This window comes from Rhincodon typus, chromosome 6 (genome assembly GCF_021869965.1).
Source record: "Rhincodon typus isolate 14 chromosome 6, sRhiTyp1.1, whole genome shotgun sequence".
Taxonomy (NCBI): domain Eukaryota; kingdom Metazoa; phylum Chordata; class Chondrichthyes; order Orectolobiformes; family Rhincodontidae; genus Rhincodon; species Rhincodon typus.
The window spans coordinates 84515536-84541765 of NC_063337.1; the positions used below are offsets into that span (position 1 = coordinate 84515536).

Genomic DNA, 26230 nt, shown 5'->3' on the forward strand with positions numbered 1-26230 from the left:
TGCTGTAGAATCTCAGCAGATCTGGTAATACCTGTGGAGAGAGAAATAAGATTAACATTTCAAGTCTGAAAGGACTCTTCTGCATTACTAAGTATTAAAATTGGAAAATTTCCAAAATGCTTCGGTCCATCTGTCCAGATCCCACTTTCCCAGAACTGATGTCAGTACCAATGAACTGGAACCCATTTCTGCCACAACAGTCGTCTTTCAGCTATACATTCAACTGTCAAGTATGATTTGCCTTATGCCAGATTTTAAGTGGCTCAAGTATAATGCAGCGATTATGAATATTGAGGTTCTGCTTCTTAATTTTGCACCCAGCTCCTCATACTGACTATGCAAAGCCTCCTTCTTTGTCCTGCCTATGTCGTTGGTACTGATGTGGAGCACGGCAATTGGATCCTTCCCTTCCCATTGCAAGTTCCTCTCCAGCCCCAAGCAGGTGTCCCAAGTTGTGGCACCTGTCAGGCAACACAATTGTCTGGACTCATGCTTTTTGCTGCAGAAAACTTTGTTAATCCCCCTCACAATCCTGTGTCCTACCACAACTACATTCTTTCTTACTCCCACCTCGAGTGGCTTTGTGTACTGTGCTGCCATGATCATTTAGGTTATCCCCTCTGCAGCCCTCAGCCTCATCCAGACAAGCTGAAAGAACAATCTTGAAAATTTTTTTTTAAGAGAAAGGTCCTTACTAATCAGATATCTTTAATGTACTAATTAGCCTAAGCATGTTATGATAACTGCAATACACCGGCAAGTGTATCACAGCACATCTGCTTACATATCTTGCTTCTGTGAAGTCACAGTAACTAATGACATTCTTCACATAATTCGTTTAGCTGCTGTATCCATTGTCCAAGAACCATTGTATGCAGATTTGGGTTCTTCACATAGAAAGAACTGGAATTAATTTCTAGTTGAGCAAACATTTTATACAATAAATAATTCAGCTTTTCATGCTGTGTTATATATTCAAGGACTCGACTAATTTTTCTAAAATGTTTATCCACGGGATGTGGGCATCGCTGGCTGGGCCAGCATTTATTGTCCATCCCCAATTGCCCTGGAGAAGTTAAATGTGAACTATTTTCTTGAAACACTTGTCTGTGTGATGCAGGGACACATACTGTGCTTTTGAGCATAAGATATGGGCAAAGTAGGTCACTCAGCTCATTGAATCTCCTTCACCAATCAATGAGAGCAAGCTCATCCGATAATCGTCAATCCACTTTCCTGCCTTTTCCCCATAACCCTCGATTCCCTTACAGATTATCACAGCCTTATATACTTAGTATACCATACACACATATATACTATATATTAAATGTATGCTGAAGATGCTTTGTACACAAACACAAAACGTGCTTGATAGCCCAGCCTGTTATAGCCCTCCAGATAAAAAAAATTCCACCGATTCACTACCCTCAGAAGAGATTCCTCCACATCCTTGACTTAAATGGGTGACTCCCTATTCTGAAATTAAGCCCTCTGCTCCTAGACTCACTCATAAAGAGAAACAACCTTTCTGCATTTACCCTTTCAAGTGTCCTAAGAATCTTCAACAAAAACATGATATCAACAATCCTTTACCCATTTCTCTATTTTAGAAGATTTTATGATAATTTTACCTACCACTATTTTACATGACATTGATATTTCACTCCACCCTCTGTTTTATGTGATATTGATGATATTTTCAGTCAAGTCTCTCGCCAGTTTACAATATTTCACCCAGTATGTCTCTGTTTTAAACGTTATTGATATTATATCACCCCAGTTCCTCTCTATTTTACATGATGTAGATAGTATTTCACCCAATCTCTCCGTGTTTTAGGTAATATCGACAATACTTTATCGATTCCCCTGTTCTACAAGATATTGATATTTTCCTTGTCTCGCTCCATTTTATATGATACTGATTATATTTTACCCCAGTCTCTTACATATTGATGATATTCCACCCGAGGCTCCCTCAGTTTTACGTGATATTTCACACCAATCTCTCTCCATTCTATATGATATTGATGAAACTTTACCCCAGTCTCTCTGCTTTACCAGACGTTGATGATATTCCATCCCAGTTTCTCTCCGTTTTACACACTATTTGACGCAAGTCTCTCTCTCTATTTTAAGTGATATTTAAGTATATCTTACCTTCAATGTTCCTCTCACCGAGTTCGTTGCCTTGAATGTCCCTCCTGCAGCCAGTGGCCAATCAGCGGCTACGCCTGGCGACAGCGGACAGCCAATCACCTGCTTCCGATGGTGACGGCCAATCAGACACCAAACATTGGCAAGAACCGCAGCCAATCACCGGTCCCGGTTATCGCTAGCCAATCGGAATGTCTCCTCGGGCGGCGAGTCGGCAGCCAATCGGCGGGTGTGGGCCAGCATCAACCAATCAGATTCAAACGGGAGCCAAGATTCTAAACGGCCGCTCTGACCCAGAGGAAAACCTTCACACTGATAACAAGACGATCCCGTTTCATCGGTTGGACGCCGACCGGTCATTTCAAAAGATTTATTGCCGCAGTTCCCCGCTCGCTCCGGTGACTTTTATAATTTTGTTTTTTTTAAAATGTGGTGATGTAATGGGCGGGGACCGGGCGGCTGTGGTTCCGGGTGAAAGGTGGAGCAATGGCGAACGCCGCTAATCTGAACGCGGTGAGGGAGACCATGGATGGTGAGTCTGTAAGAAAACCAAGTGGTTCCGTTTTGAAGTCGGCGGTTCTTATCTTCCTGCCGATTCTCCTTGCCATAAAAGGGAGTCGATCGCGGCTTCATCGCTCCAAATTCCTGGGAGAGGAAGAATGTCGAAACGTTAACGCTGCTTTCCCACCACAGGAGCTGCCAGACCTTCTGAGTTTCTCCAGTGTGGAGCTGGAGGAACACAGCAGGCCAGGCAGCATCAGAGGGAGCAGGAAAGTTGACGTTTCGGGTCGGTATCTCCAGTGCTTTGTTTTACTTTTTTCTGGATGGATGGGGGTTGGAGAAGGATGTACCCTACGAGGAAAGGATTTAAGTAGAGAGCTCATACCTGTGTTCCTCGGTGAAGAGGTGATCTCCGTTCAAACATGCGAAAATGATTCGACAGGGTGGATGTAGCACGCCCCTCCGCAGACCCATGTCCAGAACCCGGAGATCACAGCCTCTGAATGAGGGGGCAACCTTTCAGGGAGTGAGATGAGGAGGGACTTGTTCTCGCGGAGGATAGCAAATCTTTTCAATTCTCGCACTCGCCCCCCCCCCCCCCCACACACTAAAAAGAAAACTGTATAGAATCCCAGTCGTTGAGTATTTTCAAGAGTGAGATGGATAGCTTTCCACTTTTAAAAGTAACACCCAGGGATACAGGGATAATGTAGGAATTGGTGATGAAAGAGAAGCCATGACCTCATTAAATGGTAGACTGGGCTCAAAAGGCTGAATTTCTCTTTTATTCATTAATGCAATGTGGGCTTTAGAATTACCTACTCCTGTTTTTTACATTTTTATGCTTCTGGTCAAATCCATTTAAGCATGAACCGTTCACAGCACACTAATTTGACTAGGCATGTTCAAAAATATAGGCCCGTACAATTTACTATGCCTCATGTAGAATCCCTGCAGTCTGGAAACAAGCCATTCAGCCCATTGGGTGCATACTGACCTTTCAAAGTGCTTTGCTGGAGCACTGCAGCAAACCTGAGACATAAATATTGGCCAAGGAGCACAGTGGTGTGTTGAAGTTGCAGGTAATCAGAAGCTGTCATTTTTGCAGAACATAGATGTTCTGCAACATAGTCACCCAATCTGTGTTTTGTCTCCCCGGTGTAGAGGAAACCAGGTTGTGAACTGCAAATACAGTGGATGAGTAAGTGAAGTGCAAGTAAATCACTGCTTCACCTGGAAGGTGTGTCTGGTGCCTTCGATTGTGAGGAGTGAAGAAGTAAATTGGCAGCTGTTACACCTTCTGCAAATTGCTGGGAAAGTGCCATGGAGATGTGGGAGGTATTTGGAATGGAGGAGGCGTGCACCAAGTTATACCATAGGAAATGGTCCCTGCAGAAGACTCACAAGGAAGAGAAGGGGAATGTGTCTGGTGACAGCATCCCACTTGAGGTGGTGGAAGTGGTGGCTTATGATCCTTTAGATGTGATGCTGGTGGAGTGGCAGGTGAGGATCAGAGGGACCCTATCCATGTTTGCGTGGGAAGAGAAGGAGTGAGGACATAAGTGCGGGAGATGGATTGGATGTGGCTGAGGGCCCTGTCAACCATGGTAGCAGGGAACCGTCAGTTGAGAAAGAAGGTGGACGTTTCAGTGGCCCCTTGCAGAAGCTGGCATCATCAGAACAGATGCTACAGAGAAAATCCGTAAAGAGGACCGCCTGGGCAGACCCATTGTTTCTACGTGATCCTGCCCCACAAATACTTCTGTACCTACCTGATTTGATTTTCTGTTTTTTTCCTCTCCTTGTCCAGTCCCTTCCCACTTACATTTGTGATTCTTCTGATGCTTTGCCAATTTCAGAATTTCCAGGTTGCAGACTCCAGCCACCTGCTCCTCACAATGGACGTGCAATCCTTTACACCTCCAGCCACCATCAGGATGATCTCGGGGCCCTCCACTTCTTCCTGGAAGAAGGCCTGAACTGCCCTGTATACCTCCCCACTCCTCCAAGCTCATTCTTACTTTGAATAACTTCTCCTTAAACCTCTTATTTTCTTCAAATCGAAGCTGTGGCCATAGGTATCAGCATGCCAGTAATGCCTATCTCCTTGTGGGGTAGATAGAATATTTCTTGTTCCAGCCCTACTTGGGGCTCCTGCCACAACTCCTTCTCTGGTATATTGACATTATCGATGCTGCTTCCCTCATCCAGAATTGGAAAGATATCAATTTCTCTTCCAGCTCTTCTCTCCCCATCTTCAAAATCTGTTTCCATTTCTGGGGATAAGCATTACAAACTCATCAATTCCCACAGTTACCTGGTCTGTACTTCCTCATACCTGCTTCCTGTAAAGACTCTATTTCAACTGTGTTTTCAACCAAGGATTCCCTGCTGCTGAGGTCAACAGGGCCTTTAGCTGTGTCCGACCCATCTCGCACACTTATGCCCTCATCCCTTCCCTTACCAGTCAAAACCAATAGGGTCCCACTGGTCATTGTTTTCCACCTCAACAGCACCCACATCCCAAGGATCATAAGACACCATTTCCTCCACCTCTAGCAGCATGCCACCAGCATTCTCCTCTCTTCCCTTGTCAGCTTTCTGCAGGGACTGTTCCCTCCTGGTCACGTTGGACCACTTCTCCTCCACTCCCAACACCACCGTAATTCCACATGGCAACTTACCATGCAGTTGCAGAAGGTGTAACACCTGCCCATTTCCTTCTTTCCTCCCCACTATTAAAGGCTCCAGCCACACGTTCCAGGTGAAGCAGCAATTTACCTGCACTTTAGTCAATCTGGTATATTGCATTCAGTGCTCACAATATGGTCTCCTCTACACTGAGAAAATGAAATGCAAATTGAATGACCGCTTTGCAGAACACCTATGTTTTGTCCACAAAAATGACAGCTTCTGATTGCCTGCAATTTCATCACACCATTGTGTTGCCTGGCCAGCATCACTGTTTCAGGCTTGCTGTAGTATCCAGCAAAGCTCAACGCAAGCTGGAAGATAGCAATTTGTTTTCCACTTGAGGATCCTGGAGCCTTCAGGATTTAGTATCAGCTTCAGTAATTTTAGGGCTTGAAGACGTTCGTTGATGTCTTTTATTACCACGTCCCAGGCCCTATCATCATATGGGCTTCTGTGATGACTGATCCATTGTCGGCTGTTAGTGGACCCCAACAGCATCCAGCGATTCACCTAGATTGACCATTACCCATTCCACTGTTTTATTGTATTTTTGTCAGTGTTAATGAGAGCAGCAAAAGCAGCATCTTGGCTTTGGTGATGTTTCTATAGGGCTCCCATGAAATGTGGAGAAGACATGGGAATTTAAAATAAAACAAAGAACTGTGGATGCTGGAGATCTGAAACAAAAATTTGGAGAAACTCAACAGGCCTGGCAGCATTTGTGTAGAGAAAAGCAATTAACGTTTCGAAGCCAGTGACACTTCTTCAGAATTTGAAAGAAAGGTTGAATGTCATTGAAAGTCATGGAATCATAGGGTGGAATTCTTTCCACTTCTCCCACTCTCTGTAACAGCTCTACATTGCATATCTGGAATGCCTTACAAGGTTATATTTTCTTTCTAACTAATTTTCAATTTCTCCCACTTTTCACTGCTGATGGGTTACGTTGGAGGCTGCCTAAACAACAGCAGTAATTGTCTGAGCCGTCACTGTTCACTCTGGGAGGAATGGTCTGTTAATTGGTATCGGTTGCAGAGTTTTGTTGTGGAGGCAGATGCTTTCTTCAGAGTCATAGCATAATAAACCGAGTATAGCAGAGCAAGATAAACACTTGACTGAGGAGACAGTGTCAAATTATGTCACATGCTGATAGAAAACAGGTATAGACAATTTGGCCCATCAATCCTGTTTTGTTCTCAACATGGCTGTGCCTAATTCTCTATCACAGTGCCGTAACCCTGCTTTCCACATCCTTTTAGCCTCTAGAAATCTATTTCTTTAAGTAAATTCAATGCTTTGGCCTCTGCAGTCTTCTGTGATGGAGAATTCCACAGGTTTACCACCCTTCTCCGTCTAAAATGGCATACTGCATATACTGAGACCTTAATGCCTTGTTTTGGTTGCCCTAGCCAGGGGAAACGTCATCCCTGCATTCAGTATGTCCAGCTGTGTAAGAATTTTGTATGTTTCAATGAAATCTCCCCATATTCTTCTGAACTGCAGTGCATACAGGTCCAGTTAGGTCCAATTAGGAATTTCCTCCCTAAATGCATTGTAGGTCAACCTACAGCATGTGGACTGCAGTGGTTCAAGATGACAGCTAGGGATAGGCAATAAATGCTGGCCAGCCAGCGATGCCCATATCCCACAAGTGAATAAATATTTTTTTAAAAATGGACCCAATCTCTCCTCATGTAACACACCTGCAACTCCAGGAATCAATCTGGTGAACTTCACTTAAATGTTTTCTCTGATAAACACCTCAGCTTGAAGACAGGCCCATGTACTCCAGTTACTAGGGGGGAGAAACTCATTGAAGTGTCAATTTGATAGTTTCAGCACCATTTGCATGATATTTCCCAGAAAAGAGAGAACTGCAGTTTCAAACAGAAACAATTAGGAGCCATTGCTGCGGGTTCAAGTTGAAATGTTTCTGATATTGGAAACTGAGCAGAATACTTGTGGGAGTCTGAGGTTCAATTCAAAAGAAAGGAAACTGAACAAATGGGGCCCTTGAAGATTTATAGAGCAGCAATCTCTAAAGTACGCCATTCTGATTTGTGATCTAATCAAATTAAATTTTGTTGAAGGACACTGGAAGTTTTGACCTAGTGTGGAGAAGTGAAGCTGCTAGAGAACTGGTAGTAATAGTAGGACTGTTGCTGCAATGCTGCATACCTGACTGTGGTGCCCAAAGCGAGGGTTTTGAGAAACCAGTAAGGGAAGCTGTGATAACTGGGTTAGATTTGCAGATCAAAACCTGCACCAAGCACAGAAAAGGTTTACGAAAACTAGTAGATAGGTTTTTTTAAACAGCAGGCATGAATGTTGGAATGAAATCAGTTAAAACCAAAAATGATGCATATCTCGATTTACTAAGACCGAATCACTGAAAAAAATTAGAAATGCAGTTATCAAAGTATATCTGCATCTGGAAGTTGCAACAAAGAAATAAGAACAAGGATGGCAATGAGAGAGGCCAGATTTGATAAGAAGAGATGGTTGCTAACCAGAAAATAGAATACATAACTGATTGTAGGGAACTTGATTTGGAGCATTATTTTGTACGTATGAGTGATTCGGAACTTGCAGGAGAAGATCAACTTGCAAAATAGCTTTGAAACATGGGTTTGGAATAAATTGTGGGAGGGAGGAAAAAAAAACAGCTGGACAAGAATAAGAAATGGAATGCTGAGGAGAGTGAATGAACAGAGAAATTTCTTATAATTAGGAGAAGTTAGAGACTGGACACATTAATCAGACTTGGAAGATTTAGAAAGAAAGAAGAGAATATCTGCCTTGGAATATTACAATGAAAGGAGTTATTAGCAAATGAAAAGATTGACACACTATGGAAAGACTGCTGAGTGCCTTTGAACAGAGAACATGTAAGGAGTTATTAGATATTAAAATACCTTATTTAATTCTATGCATTAATTAATTAACCTGGTAAGTAATGTTTGATCCATCTTGATTTCTGCTTTGTTACAGCATAAAGTGAAATCTCCGTTCTTTCTGCAGTTCAGAATTTCATCACTTTTTTTAAAAGTCATGTCTTTACAGAAATCTTAACAGTAGTGTCTTCTAAGATGATGATAACGTAATTGAATATGGGATGGGGGGACGTAGTTAGATTCTAAATAGTATTACTGGCATTCGTGGTGTGTATGTTACTTAAATTTGGGCAGCTGAAGCCTAATTGTTGTCTAGGTCTTGCTGCATGTAGGTATAACCACTTCATTATCTGTGTGGTTGTGAATTAAAGCAACCACCTGCAGTCACCAGGAAATGTCTCTGGGTTGGAAGGAAAAGTGATTGATAAAGCAGCTGAAGGTACTTGAGCGCAGGAAGTACCCTGACGACCTGGCACAGTTTTGATAGCGTAGTGGTTATCATGTTCGCCTCACGCAGTTCGATCCTGGATGGCGGCAAGTCTCTTTCCTCGGGGAACTGGCCAAAAAGCATGCTCAGCGTCCCTACTTCTGAGCCAAAGGTTTGGGTTCAGGCTCCACCTCTTCCAGAGGTGAACAATAACATCTCTGAACAGATTGCTTAGAAAATGCAAAAATACTTACCCTGAAGAGTTGCAGTGGTAGTGTCCCTACCTCTGGCTCATGAGGCTGAGTTCAAGTTCCATGTGCTTCATTGATGTGTAATAATATCATTGAACAGGTTAATTAGGAAAAAATGTAAATACCCTGAAGAACTCGGTTCTTGTGACATAATGGTAATGTCCCTACCTCTGGGTGATAAGGCCTAGGGATTAAGTCTCACCTGCTCCAGCAGTGTGAAGTAGCAACTCTGAACAGGCTGATTAGAAAAAATATATGCAGAGGAATTGCAGCAATGTCTTGAGGCTCATATATGGCCACTAAAGGAGATCGGTCCTTGCCTTGTCTGGCCTACATGTAACTTCAGATCCTTGGCAATATGGTTGATTCCTGCTTTTCTTTGAAATGGCCTAGCAAGTCACTCAGTTGTATTAAACTACTCACCATCACATTATCAGGGGAAAATAAGAATGGGCAGCAAATTGCCAACAAAGATTACCTCCCATGAATTTTTTTTTTTAATTGGCCTCTAGCAACCACAACCATGTGCTGCAATGACTCCACTCAGTGCCGACCACCCCATTCACTGCTCTCCACCTGACCCCACCCAGCTTACCACATTTGGTAGAAGATAACTTGATATTGATGAAATCATTCCAGCCTCTCCTCAGAAATTCTTTGTGCAGTAATTTTTAGATATTGATCATTTCAACACAGGGCCAACTTCGTCCAATAAAGGCAGGTAGAACTAACAAATCCCATGAACCTCGGATATTAAGGAATATACAGATTTGGATAAGGAGCAAAAAGCCTTGTAGCAGATACCGGGGACTCCAGAATATGCAATGGGAAACTTATAAAGGAAATCAGAAAAGCAAGAAGGGGTCATGAAAGAATAATGGCAGGAAAATAAAGGAAACTGCTAAGTTATTTTACAAGACATTTAAGGATAACAAGGGAAAATGTACAGCCCAATATGCACCACAGTGGTAATTTGTGCAAGGAGCCTGAGGATGTAGGTTGGGTTCTAAATGAATTTCTGTGTTGGTGTTCACTAGTGCGAACAATTATGTGGGTGTAGAAATCAGGGAGACGGATTGTGTCATCAATTAAGGAATTAGCACAGACAGAAAGGAGGGTCTGTGTGGTCTGGTAACTTAAAAGTACTAAAATCTACAGTGCAGGATAGAATTTAACCCAGGCTGTTGAGTGGGACAAGGAACAACATGTCAGGCAATAATTTTCAAACCCTCCCTGGCCACGGGAGAGGTGCCAGAGGACTGGAGGGCAGTCAGTGTGTACTCTTATTCAAGAGGGGATCAAGAGATTAACCGGATTCTACAGACCAGTCTAACGACAGTGGTGGGAAACTATTGGAAGTAATATTGAGCAATATAATTAATTTGCACTTGGATAGGTAGGAACTAATCAAGATTAGTTAGTACAGTTTCATTAAGGGGAGGTCAAGTTTGAGCTACTTGATTGAATTGTTCAAAGAGTTAACCAGATGTACGGATGAGGATAATGCATGTAACATACTTAGACTTCAACAATGCTTTTGATAATGTTCCTGCATAGGACACTGATGGTGAAGGTAACAGCCTATCAGATCCAAGAATAAGGTAAGTGGAAATAAAGTTTGTTAGTCAATTTGAAATTGAGATTTGCATCCAAGTGTGGCATGGAGCTGTGCCGTGCAGCACAGTGGTTAGCACTGCTGCCATAGCGTCAGGGACCCGGGTTTGATTCCAACCTCTGGTGACTGTCTACGTGGATTTTCCACATTCTCCCAGTGTCTGCGTGGGTTTCCTCTGGGTGCTCCGGTTTCCTCCCACAGTCCAAAGATGTGCATGGATTGGCCATGCTAAATTGCCCGTAGTGTTCCGGGATGTGTAGGCCAGCTGGATTAGCCAGGGGAAGTGCAGGGTTACAGTGGAAGGGTAGGGGTTTGGATCTGTGTGAGATGGTCTTTGGATGTGTCGGTGTGGACTTAATGGGCCGAATGACCTGTTTCCATACTGTAGGGATTCTATGATTATGAAAGGAATACTCTTAAAATTGTTGAACGTGTAATTTTTTTAATGTAGCTACATTTCAATCATTACCTGTCAGTTAGACTCAAAATTGGCACTTTAATAAAAGTATAATATACAAAATCTCACATCAACTGAAAATACCACTGACTGATGTCTGGTAAAATAAGCAAATTGAAACCCTACAAATCTCTGAGACTAATTCAGAGTGGGGACTTTTTTTTTTCAAGTAGTTCCAGGAGCTAGCTAATTGTACACTGGACGTTTAAACTTCCTGGGTAATTGCAGCATGATCTGTATTTTGGGACTTAGAGTGGTCTCCTAGTGCGTCTTTCAGGGTTTTTCTGGTCAACAACTATCCAGAGACCAGACAATCTGGATCACTGTTTTTAAACTTGTCTTTGGAAAGCAATAGCATCTATTCATCATACATTTAATTGTATAATTGTTGTTGTATTTACCTTGTATAATACACTGGGTATTGCATAGGATCATTATACTATCATTAAAGGCCAACATATCCTCCTAATCAATGTTATGACAGGCCAACTAGTTTCATAAAACATGGCTCAAATTGCTTTAGACCTCAAATTGAATTAATTCAGGGCTGCTAGTATTTTGATTCTCACACACACACACAGAAGTTAATGTTTTAGTATATGGAATGTGGCTTACAGCAAGTCATTATGACTTGGGAATCTCATTTGCTGTAAGCAGTCCTTAAAAAGTGTCACTCTGAATTAGATGTATGTAAAGGTTAATGAATCTAAAATTTCTACAACATTTGGTAAACTTTGCTTGTTACATCTTGTATACAACTACACATGAATTAGAAAGGCATGTTCAATGTGTACTTGCAGTTTCTTAACCATTACCTCACTTCTACCTCCAGCATTCAACAATACAACACAACCTAATGTTAAGTTTTGATAGTCATTCCTCCCACGAACTGTCTGCATTAAAGAATTTTAAATTGGATACATGCCTAGTTCTACAAAATATGATGGGATCATCAATTGATTAAATTTATTATAATTTAATTTTTTAACAGAAGCTGTGAACTTGCACTTTTGGTTGTTCCTTCAAATATCTGAAGCATTCAAACACTTTAAAGCTTTTGATTTATATGTCAAGTCTTAATTAGTCCTCCAATAAAGCTCTAATTTAATTGTATCATCTTTCTCCAGATTGACTATTTCAGTCAGATTTAGAGCATGAAAAGAGGCCTATAAGCTCATCATGTCCACACCGATTGTCAAGTACATATCTACTTTAATCCTATTTTCCAGCACTTAGTATGCTGTGGAGTTTGAGTTGTTCATCTCAAGAGTTCCCACTCTGAACACCCTTTCAGGCCATGAGTTAGAAATATCCCTTACCCTGTGGGTGAAGACACTTCCTTTCCTTGAATGTCCTCTAGACCTCCTGCCCCTTAACTTAAAACTATGCCATCTGGTTATTGACCCTCACCTAAGAAAGGGCAAAAGCTTTTCCTAAATATGCCCCTCATAATTTTATGCACTTCAGTCAGATTCCTTCTTGGCCTTCTCTGCTGTAAGGAAGATAACCCCAGGATATCTAGTCTCTCTTTGAAGCTGAAATGCTCCAGTTCAAGCAACATCCTGATGAATCTTCTGTGTGCCCTTCCTCTAGTGCAGTGACTGGAACCCCATACAGTGTCTTGATTAATAAAATCAATTATCTCATCCCTTAATGCTGTCAAGGATCTATCGAGGCTGTCTGATCCTCTGTACTGCTAGCATCCTACTATTCATTGTGTATTCTCTTGCCTTGCTAGTTCTCCCAAAATGCATCACCTTGTACTTTTCAATATTCCATTGCTTCCGTTCTGATCAGCCCATCTCGATTCTCCTTTATTCTAAGACTTTCCTTCATGCTATTCACCGCACCAACAATTTTCATGTCATCTGCAGACTTACTGTTCATATCTACTACATTCATATCTCGGTCATTGATGTATACTTCAAGCAGTAACAAATGTTGTGGTGCATCACCATCTCCCTCCTGCCACTGACCCAGTATTGGGTCCAATTTGCCAAATTTCCGTGGATTGCATGAGCTGTTGCCTTCTTGACCAGTCTTTGTGTACCTTGTCAAAAGCCTTAGTGAAGTTCATGTAGACAATCAACTGGACTACCTTCAACTACACACCTTGTCATCTCTGTGGAAAAACTCAATCAAATTTGTTGGATGTGATCTCCACCACTCCTACCCCCAAAAGCTATGTTGACTATTACTCCTTGCCTCTCCAAAATGAAGTTTAAATCTGTCCCTCAGAATTTTTTTTCAATTGGTTCCCTGCTAATGATTTTAAACTCATTATCCTGTAGTTTCCTGGTTTATCCCTATCAACTTCTTGAATAATGGTACCAACTAAATGATAGGATGATATATGTATTAATTGTTTTACTAACATCCTGTGCTGTGAGAGAGAAATGGGATTATTTTGCAGATGGGGAAAGTGAGATTATCCTGTCACGCAACTACACTTTCCTCCCCACTGCTGTATGCTGGCTGTGGCTCAAGAATTGAGGATCTTCATGGCTGCATGACTGCTAACAGAGGGCATTTTAGGAAATGTTTCAATGTTTGGGATGTCTTCTCCACAGTCGCAGATAATAGAATTCATCTGGCAGTATTGTCACTTTTGCATAAGGATCTTACAGCAACTAATAGTCTTGAGACCATTGAGATAAAGCCAAGTAGGCAGTACCTTGTTGGTTCCTGTTGGGTCATTTAGATAACTCGTGCCCTCGTCTGTAGCTGTGTTGATGAATCAGTAAGGTGGCAACTGTGGGGACTACGGTCTGTAGCTGGCTAGTGTGTAAGAAGTTGGCACTTGACTTGAGCCTCCTTGCTGCCTTTTGAAGAGGCAGCCATGGGTCTTTTCTTTTCTCCTTTCTTACATTCATGATGTAACTAGCCTCCTTATGATAGAGAAATACCAGAGAGCAGATAAAAGTCATCCAGTTTAAGTTCAGGCAATTAGAGATGTCTCTGCAAGTTGCTGTGAAAACGGGGTCTAACTCCCTACAATGGGTACAGCGTTCTGAAACTACGTAGGCATAGTCATTGGTAAATAACAGAGAAAGATAGTTCATTAAGTTTTCCGGTCAGTTCCCCATTTTAACATTGAGCGGTTCCCTGAGATACACACTCTCCCTCTTTTTCTGTTTCTTTCATGCTTTTGTTCCTTTTCTCGTACCACCATCCCCCCCCCCCCACCCCAATGCCAAGCAAACCATCTGAAACTGGAGTAGCAAAGAAGGGGACACTTCACTATGTACTTGTTGTCATCATTGACCTAGGAATTGCTTCTTTTCAATATAATAACTGTTGGTAGAAGGCAAGTATCCAGAATGTGTTTATAAAACGCAGTTTTTTCTTCTTGTCTTTTCCTGTTAGGAATACAATAATGAACCTTTCTTGTGTGGTAAAGTGTGAGCTAACTATTTCTTGAGTGGTCCTTATTGCCTGAACCTGAGAAGATTAGTGTACTTATTGATCTATTTGTAGCATCATTACCTGAGGGGTTCGGAATACATTTCAATGAAATGCTTGAGGCTTGTGTGTGCTTTAGGAAATTCTTCTATTCAGAGAGAAAAATCTGCTCATTTTAGCAAAACAAGCAAACTTCTCATGCTTGGCTAATGTATATATTGAGGTAGTTACAATTACAGAACTATAATTTTTTTCTTAAATTACTTCCTGAAGGGAATTTCCCATAATCTCTCACATGCATAAGCAATTTAGAATGTAATCATCTTACACATTTAAGTAACTTGCAGATATTATAAAATTGTCATATTATTTCATCAAGTTGATTTGTAAATGACTGCATATGAACACCACCTTTGTTCACTCTTCCAATTATGAGCTACTATTCATGAAGGTTCAAACTTGATATTTCTGTCAATTGGCTTCAAACAGAGATTGTAAAGTAATGTTGATCTATGTGTTTGGAAATTTTTCTAGTTAATGCAGTGGTGTTTTGATTTGAAGTGCAGCAAACGGTCTTCAGAGTGACTGTAATGAGTGTTGAAATACAGATGGCTACAGAGCTGAAGCACGCAGTCCTACCACAAAGTAAGCTGCTAGTATACAAGTGACAGTTATGCCTTAGGTGGGAGCATGGTTGCAGAGTTCGTCTCCAGAGATTTGAACATAAAATTGAGGCTGACCATGTTATATTGAGGCTTGTCTGGTGGATATAAAGCTCTCGTGGAATAAATCTGAAGAAAAGCTCTGAGTTATTTTCACTGATAACCTGTCCAGTATTCACCCCAAAACCATCATCTGATTACTATGTTGGAACCTTTCTGTATGTAAGTTGCTTTCTGCATTTCCTAGCTTTTATAGCAGTGGTATTTCATTGGCTTTAAAGCACTTTTTGGACACCTTGAGATTGAAAGGTACCGTGCAAATGCAAGTCGCTCATTCTTGTTGCTATCACATGATCAATTAATATCTGTTTCTTTCAGTTCTTCTTGAAATTTCAAGATTGCTGAATACCGGCCTTGATATGGAGTCTCTCTCAATTTGTGTCCGACTTTGTGAACAAGGGATCAATCCTGAGGCCTTGGCTTCAGTTATTAAGGAGCTGAGGAAGGCTGCTGACTCACTTAAAGTAAGAAAGGTTGATGTACAATAAAATTTGAAGCATATTACATACCATTGCAGAATTGTTCAGAAAAAGTCTTTCAATCGTTAACACCTATGGCAACTTTCTGACATATTTTAGAACTGTTTACATCCTTATAAAGGACTTGAGATTATACCTGGAGAACCCATATGTTGTCACAAAAGAATTATATGTGGTGGATAATGGATATCAAACCCATGACAGAAAGATTAATCAATAAAGTAGCAGAAACCCTGCAGCTGATTTGATTGAGTGAATCTGCTACTTTGGCATTGATAGGCTTTTTCTTTATACACGTGAAAATTTCACCATTTACTTATCAAATTTGATATAGTTAGAGGAACGAATAAGCACTTAATTCCAGTTTTGTATTTGAGGAAGCAATTGTTTATATGGATGCATTTTGAGTGAATGAATCCAACAGGGAAAAATGTGATTAGGAGAAAAGCAATGCGTTGAGATTGGCACATCTTTGCAGTGAAATATTGTACTACACATGCAATTCATAGACCTATAAGTTGACAGTTTCCTAAGAATGAATTGCAACCAGATTTCAAAATAGAAGATCCACGTGGTTGAGCAGCAATTGACACCGACAGAAATATGCTGAGAAAGGGATTAACTGGTACTTAAATCTAGAAATGGAATATAGAATAGTCAGCATGGATTTCAAAATGGAAGGTCATGCTTGAACTGTGTCATGGAAATTTTTTTTGGAAGGAGTAATAAAGCACAGATGGATAAATGCAGTAGATGTAATGCCTTTGTAAATTTACAAAGAGAAGTTGAGGGGAGATTTTAATAGACGACTTCGAATTATGAATGGTTTTGATGGAGTAACCAAGAAAAACTGTTTATGCTGCCAGTAGAATTAATGACTTTATGACATATGGCCACATTGCTGATGTAAGAAGAGGTCTGTTCTGATACTAATGCCCCTCAGGATCTTGAGGAAGTCCCAACCGGTATGTGTCTGTGGTACTGGCATGGGAGTTTTAAAATTCCAGTTGTCAGTTTTGCCCTCCCTGGATTACTCAGTAATTGACCAGAACAATGCAAACTTGAGCAGTTTGCCCTGCACTTAATTAACTGACTATAAATGTCTATCATTGTAACTCACAGTAAACCAACGACAGAGCCAAAGCACTGTACCTGCTTCAAGGTTTGGTCTTTTCATAACCATGATCGACACCCTTTGTTCATGTACAGTGTTCACCCTCACTCTCGCTACTGGAGACAGACAGAGTTTATCCCATCCTGCGCCACCTCTCCTGACCTGCTTTCTGGAATCTGTGACTCCTGTCCGACCACTGCCAGAGAAGTCGACATTGTTGAGGATGAGGCAGGGGTTTGGTGGTGTGATATCACTGTCACCGATGAAAGTGATGAGGAGGTTGCTCACTGTTGGGAATGATGAAGGTTGAGCTCGGTGTTTACACTAAACAAAGGAATACCAGCCATGATGAATGAATAATTCTCAACATACAGCCATGGGACATTTAAACTTACCAGAATATGGCATCTGTTGTTTCTTTAAAAAAGAGTCATAGTTTGACTTGCTCTGACTATTTGCACTACAAAAGTACAGTTGCATTTCAGGTATGCTTCACGTTTCTGAAGGACCAGTAAGAAACACAGAGCTTGGTTCTAACACATACAAGCCACAGCAGAATGGCAATCCAATGGAAATCATCACTCCTTGAAATATCCATGTCATAGATTTAGGATACAGCTTCTGTGAAACACAAATACAGGTATAGGCAAGTTGAGCTAACAGTGCTGTGTCTGATAATTCAGTGTCCTTTTCTGCTGTGGTCAGTGTGCCACAATTTGGCAGATATCAAGTCAAATGCACTTTGTATTTTCAATGGATCTGAACCCAAATGTAAAATCATTGTGTGTGAGTATCCAACAGAGGAGCTGAGGAACAAAACGAATGCTTTGTATTGTACACCTAGTGTCCGATCACTGTAGCATGGACGGAAGATCCTTTTTTATAAAGGAATAATCTTTTGCCTGTGGAAACATTTCTTTTAAAAAAAAAAGCTATAAAGGATCGTAATATTTCACATGTACTTTGATTTGGGCAAATTAATTCATATAAATCACGTTTAGACTAATTCTAGCTACTGAACACATAGATCATAGAATCACTACAGTGTGGAAACAGGCCCTTCTGTCCAACAAGTCCACACCAAACCTCAGCATACCACCCAGACCCATCCCCCTGTAACCCACCTAATCTACACATCCCTGAACACTATGGGCAATTTAACATGGCAATTCAGCTAACCTACACATCTACACTGTGAGAGGAAACCCACGCAGGCACGGGGAGAACGTGCAAACTCCACACTGACAGTCGCCCGAGGGTGGAATCAAACCCGGGTTGCTGGTGCTGTAAGGCAGCAGCGCTAACAGCTGAGCCATTGTGCCACCCCAAAAGTGAGGGAACCTGTCGTCTCTGGGTGGTTTCGAACCACCAACCGTCCAGTTAAGAGCTGAACGCGCTAACCGATTGCGACACCGAGATCTACCCAGAAGTTACATGAATGGGAATGGGAATAAAATTTGTTATTTCAGTTTTACCTGCTGTATCCTGTTGAAACATCCTTTTTTTAAGACATCAGGGATTGGTCAGTAGTCATAATTTAAATTTTGTAGTTATAAGTTTGACCAACTGTGGTGCAGTGTTGAGCACTTTTTAACATGTATTAATAATATAGGCAAAATGGATATGAAAAACAAAACTACACTTTACACTTTAAACACACACTTAACATTTATTGTACCAGAAAAATAACAAGAATCTGTTCTGTAATTAATTTGAATGTTGTTTCTCCTTAGGCTGCTGAGAATATGACTGGTTGACGTCAGCTTTGTGACAGAGAACCCCATTTTGCTGCCTGTATCAGGTTGCACTGAAAAGCATTGAGATGAAAGAATGTGTACAGCAAACAAAAACAAATCATTTTGTACCACAGAACATAAAAATGGAATGTTGTGGATTAGTCTGTTGATATTGATATGCAAATTGTTGCTGTCTAGGTCCACAATGAATTTGTTGATTGCTATTTAAAATAGATTTGCTTATTGTGCACTGTTGAGTTAAAAAGGAGCTATCTGAAAGCACTGACCACTTGCTAGAGGCTGGTTACTAAACCATACACAGTATAATTTAACTTGGATTATGTGACTGAAAATAGTAATTTTAAGTTTGACTGTAACTGTTACATATTGTAAGTACGTTTCTTTGTGGCTTTTGTACTGTACTTCACCTCAAAGTATGGAATGACCCCCTCCTAATGTTTTATTCATATGTCAACATTGTATTGTTAATGTTATTCAAATATGCTTTGTTCTTTTCCTCTTTAGAATTATAAAGTATAACTGACTGTACAGTTAATCACAATCTGAAAATTAACAGTTCAAATAATCCAATTAGTTTACAAATAAATCACATTTGCAATACTGCAAATTGTTACACTTGTTATAACTGTTTCAATTTAGCAAAACCAGATTATGAAATTTTACTGAATCCAAAGTTTTGGCAGATTCAGCAGGCTTTTGTTTTTTTCCCGCAGGATGCTATTAACAAATTCAATCTCAAATTATGGTTTGTGAGCATTGTGTAGATTTTATAGTGCTTCTGTATAAGTATACCCTGCCCTTTAAGTCAATTTTGTAACCTAATTATTTCTTGTTTAAAGTTACTATACAAGCTTAATGTGGTTTTATATAAGTAATAAAAATTACAACAATTCACTAAACAAACTTTTTCATTTAAGTTGTTTGATTTCTGGTATAATCTGTATATTAAGTCCATTTATGCTTCAGCTAAATATAATATTAAAATGACTATCAGATTACAAAGAAAAATGACCTTTACTTTTGCAATGCTGGCTGTATTTAAACGTTCTATTAGTATGGGTTCTGCTACAAATTGCAAAACTAATATTTTGTTTTGCACCTAAAATTAGCTTTTTCTAATGTGTACATTCAAATTATCAATAAAAGTACTTAAATCATGACATCCAAGATGTACCAAAAATTGAAGATCAGTCCCAATTTTAACAATTGCATCAAGTTGACCATTTCTAACCTATTTTCAGAGTTGGCTTGCCAATTTTCCGTGAACAAATTTAAATTACTTGCTGCTCACCTCAGGAATGCTATGGAGCTGGAAGTACTTCTACACCCGGGTCCTGGATACATTTTGGGTACACTGCTGGTATTACAATTGTGCTTGATATTAAATTTGGTTGAGGTTAATAAATAGTAAAATCCAAAGGTTTTCGAGGGTAGATACGAATGTGAAGTTAAGGTCACAATTGGATTGTGCGCAAATATTATTATTGATGGCCAAGCAGGCCTTAGAAGTGGTGGTGATGTGGTAGTCCCTAGACTATTGATCTGAGACCCCAAGCCAATATTCTTGGAAGATGGGTTCAACTCCCACCATGGCAGTTGGCCAAGTGGCCTACTCCTGTCCCTCATGCATAGGTACGTTTGTAAAATTGGATAGGTTTTGATAGATTGGCAGACTCGACCTGGCTGTTCAGTTTGATATAACTTTCCTGCTATATCAGCATTTTTAAAGATTGGATAAGAAAATAACAGTTGGTTGACAGGATATGAAAACAGGGAAGTTAAATGTGATTAGAAGTATTTTCTCAAGTGGAGGATAACTGCCGATGTTGACTGCTTGGGCAGGAGGCCTGCTTCCATGTTGTAACTTCTGCCTTTCTGTGCAAGCTTTCTGGCACCACTTTAATAAAAGGTTTTAAAATCCACAGCAATTTGTGTGCTAAGGCCCTTTATTATTCCATCTCACTGTTGTATAGGATCTAAACTGAGTTCACTGTGGAGACAGTAAAATACTTTGCCTACATCTGCTACATTTAGTAATCTATCTCGATGATATCAAAAAATAGTTTTCACAAAAGTAGGAATCATTGAGGAAAATCTAAAGTTGTATCTCTACAGCCTGGAACTCAATATTAATTCTTACTGTCAGCTGAATATGAAGAACTATAAGAAATAGCTCGTCTCACCAACCTCTCCCACCCCTGTCCCTTTGTAATACATACATTGAAGAGTAAGACCACACTTGTCATTAAATTATCACTGACCAGAGAAAATGTCTGCTATTAACATTCAACATCTTGAAATAAAATTGCATATTTACTTAGCCTAAAGGCTCTGAAGACAAATGGGAAAAGGAAATATCAGCACAGCAACCTGAGTGTTCATTCTGAAGATGCCAGCTAATTCCTAATTAGAATGTATGTGAAAATGTAACTTTTAAAAATATCGTATGCACTGCAAAGTCCAAATTTTGTGTTTAAATTAGACTTGAATATCCAAAAATATATTTTTCTGCCCTGAGGAAGTTATCACTGTTAGCTCAACCAGCTTTATGTGCACATCTTTACATGGTGGTATATAAATTTGCTAGGCATCATTAACCAGTTTTTCTTTTCTGATTCTGCACCGTGAAACTGCAACATTTTTGTATATTGATGCTCCTACATAAGTGAAAGTTGTTATTTCATATTTAGGATGACCAGGTTTTTAAAAGTCAAAACTGAGACATTGAAAAAGCCATGGAAAATTTGGGGTCCATGATGATTGAAATGTTGATGACCACCGGCAGGGGCCTGTGGGAGGAATGACTGAAGGTTTTGTAATGGAAATGGTAAATTGTTTAAAAGATATAATCAGCAATGGAGCTGTCGGCACCAAAGAGAATGTGATAATTCAGTTATAAGATAATGCAGTGTGGAGCTGGAGGAACGCAGCAGGCCAGGCAGCATCAGAGGGACCCTTCTGAAGAAGGGTCCTGACCTGAAATGTCAACCTTCCTGCTCCTCTGATGTTTCCAGGCCTGCTGTGTTTCTCCAGCTCCACGCTGTTATCTCTGACTCCAGCATCTGCAGTTCTGACTATTCCTGAGTGAGTGATAATTCAGTTGTCATGCAATGGGATGTAAAGAACAATGCATCTGTAATTGCATGAATCTTTTACAGCAATGTAAATAATAGTTACATTAAATGGTTGCATCAAAAGAATCTGAAAAGTCTCACAATCCAAGTTTTAAACTTCTCAATGAAGGTTAATGGATAAGTATAAATTGGTGTTTCCTTGTTGCTGTGTTGGACAGAGCCTTCAGAGTGCTGTTTTTCTTCAGAGTATTCTGTTGTTTAAATATGCTGTACCATAACATATCAGTATTTACAAACAGTTTCCAGAGAACTACATTGATTATAACTTTTTAAAATTGATATGGGATTCAGCAGAATCATTGTTAATTAATACATATAAAATCAGCAATTTCATTTGCAGCCAAATATACATGGTATCATTGAGATTGTTATCTATATGTTGTGGAAATGTGAAGTCATACTTTTTAAATTTGACAGTTTCACCTTAAAGAAAAGATACAAGTTTGTTGGTGGATTAAAGTGTCTGTTCTAATTATTACTTACTTAGTTACTACTTCTTTCTACCTGGATGATAATGTTTACAGCTTATGATTAATTTACAATTGCCTAACATTTCTAAGATGATAGTTTTGTGCTGAAGTGGTCAACTCTGTTATGAATTCTGGTGTGGTTCAGGAGCCTCAATCTGCACATCAATTTCTGTTGCATTAGCCGCAGAGCAAGACCATGGGCTGAAAAGGTTTGTGTCAACCATCTTGCGATCTCTCTTGCAGATGACCTTGTAGGTCATGAACCAGTGACCAGTTCACTGAACAGAAGAAGTTCTTGGACAATCCCATCTAAAATGGTTTACATTCTGTGCAGTGAAAGGTGGGTGGATTGTCTGTACAAATTGTTTGAAGCTCGGTCTCTGTTTAATTACCTGTGGCTAGGGGAAAGAACAACTAAGTGAATGAGATCTGATGCATGGGCACCAAGACTATTAAACTTACCAATGATAAAATATTGCTACAAGCACAGATATCAATACTAATAAGAATCACGGATTAATGTGAATATTTGGGATGAAGCAGTTGAAATGAATTTGCACAAAAAATACATCTGTTTTCCTTTTGAAGATGAGTTAAAATGTATTACTTTGTATAAATGAATTGAGGATCTAATGGAATATCATTGGGACATGACCTTCTCCAATTTTATCAAAAATAAATGGTTTTCTCCGGGTTTTTTTGTAGAGCTTCAAGTTAAATCTGAGACAGTTCTGATATCCTTTCAGTTCCGCTAAAAATCACAGGGCTTTTTTGCTCTGGAATTCCCTTGCTAAGTCATTTCACTGTTTTACCCCTTTTCCTTTCAAAATGAGCTCTGACTATGTTTTTGATTTGGTTTCTAATATCTGTTCTTGATAAATTAATGTTCCCAAAATTGATGGAGTGGATCAACCTAAATTGATTACACAATAAGACAGCACGGACTCAGTGATTAGTATTGCTGCCTCACAGCACCATGGACCCGGGTTTGATTCCACCCTTGGGTGACTGTCTGTGTGGAGTTTCCTCCAGATGTAGGTTTCCTCCTACAGTTCAAAGATGTGCAGGTTAGGTGGATTGGCTATGTTAAATTGCCCATAGTGTCCAGGGATGTGCGGGCTAGGTGATTTTGCCATGGAAAATGCAGGGTTCCCGGGATAGGGTAGGGAGGATGGGTCTGGGTTAGATGCTGTTTGGAAGGTCGGTGTGGACTCGATTGGCCAAATGGCCTGCTGCCACACTGTAGGAATCTATGATAAGAGGGCAGAAATAGGCCATTCAGTGTGTCAAGTCTGTTCCACCATTAAATGAGACCAAGATTGATCTGGTCATCCCCGAGACCACTTTACTGCCTTTTCCCCATATCCCTTAATTCCCTTACTGATCAGACACCTTTCTATCTCAACCTTGAATATGCTTAATAACCCAGCTTCTACAGCCTTCTGTGGTAAAGAATTCCAAAGATTCACTCCCCTCTAAATTCTTCCTCATTTCTGTCCTAACTGGATGACCCCTTATTCTGAGATTATGCCTTCTGGCCCAAGACTTTCCCACAAGAGGAGATAACCTCTTGGCATTTATCTTGGAGAACCCTCTAAGAATATGATACGTCTCAGTAAGGTCTACTCTCATTCTTCTAAACTCCAATGAGTACAGGCCCAACCTACGCAACATCTCATAAGACAATCCCTTCATATTCAGGATCAACCAAGTGAACCTTCTCTGGACTGCCCTCAAATACTAGTACATCTTTCCTTAGATAAGGGGACCAACAATGTTCGCAGTATTCCAGATGTGGTCCAACTAGGGCCTGATATAGTTTAAACAAGAATTGCCTATTTTTATAAAAGTGAAGTACTGAGGATGCCTGATATCTGAACTTAAAACAAAGTGCTGGAGAAACTCAGCAGATCTGCAGTATCTCAAGTGTCATTATGGGCTTGAAAGGTTATATCCGTTTCTCTCTCCGCAGATGCTGCCAGATCTGCTGAGTTTTGCCGGTCTCAGCTTTTATTATTTTTTTTAATATTATATACCTTTTGAAATAAAGGTCAATATTCCATTTGCATTCCCTATTACCTGCTAATCTTTCATGCTAGCTTTTTAAAATAATTTTGAGATAGGGACCCTCTAAATCGCTCTGTGCTGCAGCTTAATGCAGCCTTTCTCAATTTAAATAATATTCAGTCCCTCTATTCTTCCAGCCAAAGTGCGTAATCTCTCATTTCTCAACTTTAAACTCCACCTGACAATTCAAAAAAGGATTGCAGTGAAATTTGGAATGGCACTTTGATTTTGAAATCACTGAGCTACTTTAAATACAGTACACTCAAGTTGCTTAATAAATATTTAGATCTCTTGTGCTTTGATGAGAATATTTTTCTTTAGATGTAAATACACCACTAGATGGCAGAAAATAACCATTGTTTGTAAGAATTTGGTAGACTTTGAGTTTTCATGACTTGGTTTTTGACAATTGCTGACACCCGCTTTAGCAATAGATTTAATTTTCTATGGATTTTCACATGAAATGAGAGATTTGATAACAAACACGGTTTTTTTTTGCTCTGGAATTCCCTCGCTAAGTCATTTCACTGTTCTAACCCGTTTCCCGCTTTAAAACACACCTTCAAAATGAGCCCTGACTATGTTTTTGACCATCTCCGATAATATTTCATAATTTGGTGTCAAATTTTGATTGATTGCACTCCTGTTAAATATTTGGGGCATTGTACTGTGTTAAAAGTGCAATATTAGTGCAAGGTTTTTTTAAATCTTATGTTCACCTATTTTCACAAGAATCTAAACTTTCTAAAAACTCAGAACTTGTCAGAGCTGAATCATACAAGCAAGACTAGAAGCCTGCCAATGTTTGAGGTGGATCTGGATTAATTTCAAATATTGAAGATGCTTTAACTCATTATTTAGAAGGATAACTTTTTTTTTGTAAATACTGTAATTTTTTTTCAATGTTTTTTTTATACCTGCCCTATATTCTATCACCCCCAACCTATATACACATTCTTAGGATTTTGAGTTGCTTTCATGTCAGGTGCTCTCAATATGGCAGACTGTAATAATCGTCCAGGTGTGCTCAATATGCAACTTATTACAGAGCAGCAAAAATCAGGAGTAAAACAGAAACCTCATTGTATGCCTTTCTATGGGGCTTTGTGCTGCTCAAAAACATCAAGGCATCTCGCTGTTTGGCATTTGTTGCTGGAATAATGCCTCCTAGTCAATTAAAATCAATGCAATTGTGAAGTTCTCTCTGTTGTTGGATAAGCATTATGCAAGTATATTCTTTAGTTGCTACAATGTAAAATATAAATGCTAGGTTAAAGATGAATGTAGTATTCTAAAATATTTTACTGGATGTGGTCAAATCAAATAATAAGATATTGACAATACATCATGCTTTAGTTTCTGTTTCAGTAAATAAAATACTTTTGGTGTAAAGGTTTAATTGACAAATTTTAAGAATGCACTTAAACAAGCTCCATAATTTACTTCTGTACTGCTATTGTTTTATTTTCAATTTGTATGCATCAATTGGTTTGCATCATATGTTGTTCAGAATGTTTGCCTAGCATTTAATCTCCATCATACTTGTTCAAAATGTGTGTCACATTCACACCTAGTTGGCTTGAGCTTCATTCACAAAAATAGTGAAATGTCACAATAGAACCGTTCTGGACATTAAGAATACATTTGAATTATCTGATTTGACATTCAAGCCTCCCCAACCCCACCCAACCACCCCGCAGTGTTCTCAGACCCCCTGATTTTGCAACTCTTCAACCTCTATCACACCATGGCTTAGATTTTAATTCACTCAAATCTCATTTGACCATTTTTACTTTGATTTTTAAAATCAACTAACTGTTTTGTAAAAATAAATACCAATATAAAAGAAAGTGGAGATTCCTCATTGAAATGGAGCAATTAGAGAAGAAATACATATGAAAAGAGAATGGATTTGGAACAGAAATTAAAGGACAAATGAGTGTTTCTATGTAATACGGAAGAACGTAAGTCCTTAACTCCTTTGCATTACAACTGAATGAACATTGTAAATGAACTGAAATGAATTTCTCTTTTTTTGAAAAAATGCCATTGGTACAAAATTAATAGTGGAATACTGCTCCACAGTAACATA

At 39.7% G+C, this 26230-nt stretch overlaps 1 protein-coding gene across 1 annotated transcript; it reads left to right on the forward strand.

Annotated features, from left to right (window-relative positions):
* Window positions 1–2418: 2418 nt before the first annotated feature.
* On the forward strand, window positions 2419–19366 carry mzt1 (mitotic spindle organizing protein 1). Its single transcript, XM_020528104.2, has 3 exons — window positions 2419–2686; window positions 15436–15581; window positions 18444–19366. Exons 1-3 carry the CDS (start codon window positions 2641–2643, stop codon window positions 18465–18467), a joined length of 216 nt encoding a protein of 71 aa, XP_020383693.1. The 5' UTR covers window positions 2419–2640; the 3' UTR covers window positions 18468–19366.
* The last annotated feature ends 6864 nt before the right edge of the window (window positions 19367–26230 follow it).